The sequence below is a fragment of the Polyodon spathula genome, chromosome 35 (assembly GCF_017654505.1).
Source record: "Polyodon spathula isolate WHYD16114869_AA chromosome 35, ASM1765450v1, whole genome shotgun sequence".
In the NCBI taxonomy this organism is placed as follows: Eukaryota; Metazoa; Chordata; class Actinopteri; order Acipenseriformes; family Polyodontidae; genus Polyodon; species Polyodon spathula.
The window spans coordinates 2,617,231-2,625,874 of NC_054568.1; the positions used below are offsets into that span (position 1 = coordinate 2,617,231).

At 40.4% G+C, this 8,644-nt stretch overlaps 1 protein-coding gene across 1 annotated transcript in view; it reads right to left on the bottom strand.

The window, feature by feature from the left end:
• Positions 1-7,309, bottom strand: part of LOC121303754 (protein phosphatase 1 regulatory subunit 37-like) — a 34,692-nt gene extending 27,383 nt beyond the window's left edge. Inside the window, exon 1 of the mRNA XM_041234528.1 lies at positions 5,504-7,309. Within this exon, the coding sequence (XP_041090462.1) occupies positions 5,504-6,194 (691 nt within the window). The 5' untranslated portion in view covers positions 6,195-7,309. The remainder of the gene's footprint in view (positions 1-5,503) is intronic.
• Positions 7,310-8,644: the final 1,335 nt, after the last annotated feature.

The window sequence follows — 8,644 nt, forward strand, 5'->3', positions numbered from 1 at the left end:
TTGTGTAATGTACTGACTGATGTAACGTAAAGACAAAAATCCTTAACCCTGCCCCCTGGCTCAGCTCACAGCTGGATTTAGATGTATTGTGGAGGCCAGAATTTCACGGTTTGTTCTCTTTCGGCTTGACAAATAGCCAGCGGATTATCACCTGTACCTGTACCTGTATCGTACTGAGCTCTCATGGGTCAGATGTGCCGGTGGAGAAGTGGTATTACAATACTGTGTTCAGTTCTGCTTCCTGCATTACAAAAAGGACAGCTTTGGAGAGAGTACAGTGAAGAAGACTAATCCTAGAGTTCAAAGATAGAAGTTATGGGTATAGGCTGATCGAACTAAACCTCTAGCCAACAACAAAGAAAGGTTATAAGAGACATAAAGTTAGAAGCCTAATAGGAGTCGAACCAATCCCATTAGAGAACATGACTGGAGGACCGTTGTAGTTGGCAGAGACTGACAGACAGGGCAGCACAGAAAGTGGTGTATGCAACAGGTTACCAATCCTATAAGGAGGTCCAGTGGTTAAAGAAACAGGCTTGTAACCAGGAGGTCCTCGGTTCAAATCCCAGCTCAGCCACTGACAGCCAATGAACCTCCTTGTGCTCCGTCTTTCAGGTGAGGCGTTGTTGTAAGTGACTCTGCAGCTGATGCATAGTTCACATACCCTAGTCTCGTATCTTGTAAAGCGCTTTGTGATGGTGGTCCTGCATTTAGGACCCTAAAGCATTCCCTTGTCTTTATTTGCTTATTTTATAGCTGCATTCATGACAGCCATCAACTCTTCACTCAGATGTCTGGTACTGTACATTTTCTCTTTCTTACTCATAGCACTTACTAGAACTTTACACAAAGGTTGATTCTTCCGATGCCTTATCAGCTTGCAAAAGCAAATATTAGCAAGGCAGGCTTATTTGATATTATATGCTTATTATATGCTACAAGCAGGCAACAAGAAAATAGTGATTTGAATGACACTGCACATTTTGCAAACATTTTTTGATTCTTTAATGCGCTTATTATATAAATGTCCTGTACCGAACAGCGTGACTCAGATCACATACCTTCTACACCTAATTTATTTACATTGTCAAGACTATTTTCACACTAACCTGGCGCCTGCTTGAACAAAGCATAGTTGAGAACAACAGGGAATATACGAAGACTTATTGACTCAGTCACACTGTATACAGTAATCTCTAAAAACATCTGGCACCGGCTGCATGAATCCCATTAAGAAAGTTATTTAAAATATGAAAAGTATTCACTCGAAAAGCCTCAAATGTCATTTGAATTTCCTTTTTACATTCCCTGAGCTATGTTACGTGTTTGCAATCCTTCCAAAGGGTTCTGGGTTCTGTTGATCGCATATTTTTGTCTTCCTTTAATTGGCCTTGTTGGAAGTGTCCTAACAGAACCCAGAACTACTGAGAATGAAATCATAAAGCAGTACAGGCAAGATTAAAATGGAATAAATAAATAAAGATGACTTGAGTAAAACCAAATTCGTTTGTGTTTGAATTGGGACCAGAACAGACTTTCCACATCCAGAAATGAAAAAAAAAATGAACTCCTTTACCGTTAAATACACATTATACCACAAGCGTGGGATAACACTGTGAGAAAACCCTGTCGGGGTGCGAGTGATCTACCGAGACGTCCTCCTGCGGCGAATAAAAACCGTATACCACGAACGATCATTCAGTGTCCCCTATTAACTACAGCACTATGTTGTAGATACCAGCGCAAGGGCTGTAGCATGTCACAGCAAGGCAGAAGACCAACCACGCACAAGACAGGTTCATGGAGGGCTGCTCGGATAACAGAGGGGTTCCAAAAAACAACGTTTCACTTTGTTTAAATAAAATCCACCACTGGCTGTGTTTACTACTTCTTTGCTACAAGTACTGCACTATATTGTCAATTTACACAAGGTAACTCATTTAGTAAATGAATTAAGTTCAAAGGCTTATGCAATTACCAGACTCTACGCTGTGCTTGTATTCTTTGAAGTATTTAGACAACGACTGTGCGTCTAAAGATGATTCATTTTTAATAATTTCAACAGCTTCATCATACCTTTAAAAAGACAGACCATGTCTTCCCCTGACACCCACTCCAGTTCTTGTTTACATCCTCTGAAAGGCAGGGAATTGTCTGACTTTTTTAACCTATTAAAGCCCGCTGCACTACCTGGTATTCACAGCGTAAGGACAGATTGTTTTTCTAATACTGCAGTGTCCTTAAAGACTGCCATGGTGGTGTACAAAACTGGTTGTTAGCACACTCCTAAAAAACCAACCGCACCTCTTACTGTCGTATTGAAGAGCAACGTATTTTGGGATGTATGGTACCTCTGTTAATGCTGCCAGTGGGATCAATTTGAAAGAGATTTCAAATCTTGTTCATCAGTGAAATAATTTGTTTTAAAAAAAAGCAATACAGAAGTGTGATCCACCCGGGCGACGTTTGACTTTTTTTGTTGCAGACTGGAATGTGAATCAGATTGCAGATGGAATCGGCTGCCGCTCCAGCTTGGCACTGGGAACGAGGCGAGACTGAGTTTTACAGTTTCACGATAAAAATGTGGCACATTGTTAGAACCCAGAAAACAGTTGCTCCCTGGACACAAACCCCCATTGTAATACAATACATGTTGAATGGTTCATCACTTTTACTGATGGTATTTTATTTAATAGGATACTGATGCACTCCTGGTTAGTCATTTCCGTTTATTGTCGCTATTTTCTGTACAGGACTAGCTTCGTGATAAAAAGATTGGGCTAGATCCCTGACGAATGTTTCGGAAATAAACTTCCCAGCAACAGAGCTACAGTGTAGGAGGACAATGCAGCTGTTAACAGCTTACAGGCAAGCCCGCAGGTGCCCTGCCAGATCACAGGAGTAGCCGAGACAACATTAAATGTAGACCAGACATTTCCATCAACGGATTTAAAAAAATCTGGAATTGATCTGATGTGATCAGAAACCCAGAGGCACTGTAAACTGTGCCTGCTGCTGTTATTTTTTTTTTTTTTTTTAAGGGTTTAATTAACAGCCAAAATTGTTTGTCAGACTTGTTAGAAAGTCTGTAACAAAATGGTTGATTGTTCTTGTCACTGTAGATAAGACTATTAGTGCAGGCATCGGGCAGGAATCACTGTCCAGAAACAAAACGTTAAAAACGAGGTCTGCACCGTACAAAACTGAGCTGATTTTGTTAGTGCTTGCTCGTCTATTAACCAGTTTGAAATGATTTCAAAGCAAATAAAAGCCTTTTCATTTCAGCTTTATTGTTAAAGATTTCACATGTGGCAATACTGCCCTACAATTACTGCATGGTAGTACTGTGATCGTTCCACTGTGTTATGGGGCGAACCATGAGTTTTAAAACAGAGATAGCAAATGCTTACTGTACAAGTTTACCAGTACCTTAAAATGAAGGGCCACGTAAGATACAGTAACTGATTAGAAGGCCTTCTTTGTTTTTCTCCAAGTTGTTGCAGGTACCGTAAAAGATAATGTTTTAGCAGACATATTTAATTAAGTAAACATTTATTTTAATGTTTTGGGAATTAAAAGTATAAATGCAAAACTGCGACCCTTTATTTGTGTGAACGTGCAAAGTGAAAAAATCCTCTAAAGGTAGCAAATCTGCCGAATTTAACACCAGCCAAACTTTCCCATTATACAGTATACATTAACTTAAAGCAAATCTTCTGCTGACACCTCCAGACAGGTCAATGTTTGTAGATGGTGCCTAATGCTTATTTTTGGATGACGTCTACTGGCATCTGGCATGTATGTTGTTTACCAGCTTACTATGTAGCAAGCGTTGATCACAATCTGTAATTTGCAGTGTCAAGTTTGCTCTTATTATGACAGATCGTGCAACAGAAACAAACCACAACGACAGTGACATACAGAGAAGACACAGGCATGCTGGATTGTTTTTTATACCAGTATATATGCATCTGTGTGAAGGGGGACATGGTCCAAAACATTTGAGAACCACTGAACTAGAGGACTGGTCACTTGACCTCCCCACGTCTGCCTCATCAAAGTTAAAAAATAATTGAATTTCAAGGTACTGTACACTGGGGAAACAATTACTTGACAATCATTGACTTGCTTCAACTGGAATAATCTGCTCCACAATGTTCAAACACTGTGACCCACAGGGTTAGTCACTGAAAGAGAGTATATACTGAGGCATTCCCGGTTTTGCAAAACTTAGCCAACTTTATGTGTGTGCAAATCACAATACAAAAACATCCATCCCTGTATTATCAAGCAACCGATACAACTGTTTCAGAACACTACACTCCCACTTTAAATCTGGTGTGGACAGCGATTACAGAGCCCTATTTTAGTTCTATTGTCTAATTCCCGTGAAAGCTAATGGGACACATTTAACTAAATTAAATCTACTCTGCCTAGAAAAAAAAGAAGGGAAAAACAGAGCAACAAGACAGGACAAATGGAAGCTGAGTAAAAGTAAGTTTAAATCAGAAGTTAGACACAGTGAATTGCAAATGCATGGAATAGCCTGTTAGGTAGGATCTAAAACACTTGGAATATTGAAGAAAAAATAAAAAACAACAACTAAATTCTGTGCTTTTGAATGAGTTTCGCCCAGGAGGGAAGAATGGTGCGGACAAGGGACAAGCCTTGATGGGCTGAATGGCCTGCTCTCGTTCTCAAACTTTTATTATCTTTTTACCACTTACACAAGGGCAACTATCTTTTTAAATACCTCAAATACACAGGTACATTTTATTCTACTTTACTGTTCTTTTGATTGGTTTGGATTAAGGGGCAGGCCCCTGTATAAGAAGGTCATTTTTGTCCAATTGCTACACCCCATATCTATTTAACAGCAGTACATCATGAAACGTATGGCACTCAAACACATTTATCAGTACGCTAGACACTAGCTGCAGTAAATTCAGATCTGTAACGCTCATGTGTTTAAATAGGTTCATTTCCTCAGATACTGTAAGGAATCCCAGCCTCAGTGAATGCTTTGTGTTCAGTAGGCCTAAGACTTTTCATTCAATCTCACCTACTATCTTTACTGCTTTGCATTTGCTGCAGCTATGGAAATGTGCAGGTGTTGCTGTTACAATGGTGGAGTTAGTGTGCTGTGAAACGGGGTCAAACATTTATCAGCATCATACATACCCCAGGCTAGGGCTGTAATCAGCTAGCTCTAGAGGTGTATTAAATCAATGAATCGGGACGCTTTCTTCACATTACTAATGCATCGCCACAGGGGTGTTGACACAAGAACAAAATCACAACATAGCTGATTGCAGTCCACCAAGTGGATGCACACCCTCCCTGCTTTACATTTTGTGTCTTAACAAAATGGTCCCATCATGAAATGATCATTTTATATCATGCATCACACAAGTAGCTCAACAGGACCATCAGCACGGCTTCCCTTCCCTTTCCCCTTCCCCAAACACAGTGCATGCTGAAATGTGATAAGATGCTTATTTACCGTGCCTCCAGGGATCTTTGGGCTCCACAGCACCTGATATAATGTCCTCATCACAAGGAAAGGTGACCCTCTTCCCTACAGGTTTGAGATGCTCGCTGTCCTCGGGAGGGGAGGTCGGTGAAACCGGAACCCCTCCTTGATTGGGGGTGACCTCCTTTACATCAGCGTTCATTGCAGGGGCTCCCAAATCTGAACAATCGGAGGCCAGTATTGGAACAGATTCCTGCACTGTCTGAAGTCTGTCACCCTGCTCTGGACTGACCTCCAATGAAGAGAGTGACGTTTGCAAAGTCAAATCCACACATGCTGCTAAATCATTCCCAGTGTGCCCCAACGCCGAGACCAGCACTCTTTGACCACAATTAGCATTCTCCAGGCTGTTTCTCTGCTCCTGTGGCTTGTGATCAGCGTTTGAATCAGTTGTGTAGGGTGCCTCCGTTTTAGTACCTCCATTAGCCTCCCCCCTCTCTCCAAGCCCCTGGAAGGGGGCTGATTCCACAACCCTTTCCAGTTCACTGCCTCCCATCTCGCCCACTGACCCATCCTCTGCTCCAATGTGAAATTTCACCATCTCATCCATCAGCTGCTGGCTATTCCGTGGGCAGATTCCGACTCTGTCAGCTAGTTCAACATGCTTCTTTTCTTTGGCACTGCTCAATTCTGTGCCAGTGTGTTGCTCCTCTCTGTTCATTTTCTCATTTCTAGCTCACTGTCAAGAGCTCAATTCGATTGTGTAGCTATGCTCTTAATATTACGAAATGGAATTGACCTTACAGCAAATTAGATAGGGTGCGACTTGCTAGTCAGGAAATGTATATATATATATAATAAAAATATATCTAATAATAATGATAACAATAAAACAGTGTCACGTACTCCTGGGTCTAGTTTATTTCGATGTTTACGAGGTTACTTTTAGCTTCACGCTTCTCGTCTTAATGTCAATAATACCTGACAGCCCAGGTTTGTGCGTAACAGACATCAAGTTAGTATCATTATTTCTTCTCTGTTATTCATTTTATTTTTTCGAGTTCCTACGCTTTTGCACCACCTAATCCACGATGCAATGTACTTTAAATGTCACTGCTGTTTGCATATAATTTAACCCTTCGCATTTTTTTCTCTTCCTTTGGTCTTCAGTCCCACCTTGGTAATCGGACCCAAGCAGGGTAGCTCGCATCCCGTCCAACACTCCTTTAAATGAACATCTGATCGAAAAAACAAAAAACAAAAGAAAACAAAACAAAAAAAAAACAACAACAACAAATGTATTTAAATCTTCGACTAGCTGCTCTTTCTGTGCTCCCAAAAATATCCACTAGATCACCAACGCAGCGGCTCTCTCTCCCTCTCCCTCTCTCTCTCTCTCTTACCACCACGGCAGCTTCACAGAGGCTGACTGAGGACACAAAAACACATCTTAATAATCGTTCGGGTTTCAACTGGCATGCATTTAAGCACCTCCTGTAAAATAAATAAATAAATACATGTCATATAAGTGTGGTATTTGTTTACCTTTCCGCGTAACTTACGGTAGTCCCAAACCACAGCGGTGGCGAAAACAGACAGTTTTCCTTCACGCAAGCGCTTGTTGTCCATTTGTCATCACCGAGCTAAGAGCCAGAATCAGTTTGTCTTCAGATCAGCACTTTCGACATATAATACGCTTCAAAATAGGCAATTACAGAAATAATAATAATAAAAAAAAAACAAACATCAAAGATGTTGTCAGTTCTTTCAGAAATGTATTTCGTGCCTCCTCGATGTATTAATTTCTTACGTCTAACTTTAGCAATTGAATCTTAAGCTTCAGTGTTTACACCGAGCGGCTGTCTGGTGGGAGGAGAGGCGTGCGTAACCCTACCCAGGTGTTCAATAAAATAATCATTTACTTTTTGCAAGCGGCCAGGAAAAGCTTTTTTTTTTTTTTCCAGGAAGTTTTGCGTTAAAAGACCATACTCCCGTTTGTTTAGACAATACACTAAAAACGTAACGCTATATTTCGTATTTCCTTTGAACATTTGCACGTATTATAAAAGTCAGGACGGTATGTTTTGGAACTTGGTGTTTGCAAAACAGAAATACCTTGGCATGCATCATCGAATTCATTGTATCCCAGAAAAACAAAACAAACAAAAAACCGCCCCACAAGTTGGTAAAACACCAAAAACACAATTAAAAAGATGCCTCGACCCTTTCTAATTTATTGGCAACAATTATATATATATATATATATATATATATATATATATATATATATATATATATATATATATATTATATATAAATTAATAATAATAATAATAATAATAATAATAATAATTCCAAACACTTCCTGTAGGTGGAACTGACTGCCCCACTTTTATGAATTCTGTGTCGGTATATCCCTAAATATAAGCAACAACTTTAGAGCTAGTTAAGAGGAAAACTGAATAAACCAACTCTTAAAATGACAGACCCTTTGTATAGCTGTGATATACTGACAGGACTGATATATCCTGCAAGACGCAAGCACCCTTACAGCTACTGGCTGTAACTGACGCTACCCACCGGGGCTTGTACACTGCTGTGTAAAGGAAGTAAAGCTACAGCATATCCTTCATAACAGTTTACCATAGCGAAGTGTAACAAAGCACAGTGAAAGTCAACTATATGCAGAGTCACTTACAATAGGCAATTGATTTAACATCTCATCTGCAGGATGGAGCACAAGGAGGTGAAGTGACTTGCTCAGGGTCACAAGTGAGTCAGTCAGTGGCAGGATTTGAACTGGGGACCTTCTGACTGGTCACCAGTTCAAATCCCACCTCTGCCACTGACTGACTTGCTGTGTGACCCCGAGCAAGTCGCTTCACCTCCTTGTGCTCTATCCTGCGGTTGAGATGTTAAATCAATGTCCTATTGGAAGTGACTCTATAATGCACACTTCACAGCCTACCTCTGTAAAGAGCTTTGTGATGGTGGCCCACTATAAAAGGCGTTATATAAAAATAAAGATATTATTATATTTCCATGGAGAAGGCAAGGGTGCCGAAAAGGTCAACCCCCAAAGTAATGCCCTGGTAATCAAGGTTATATTGCTGTTGGAAATTGGTAAACAGACACATCTAACAGGCTAGATCAGCCATGGTGTTGTTATAG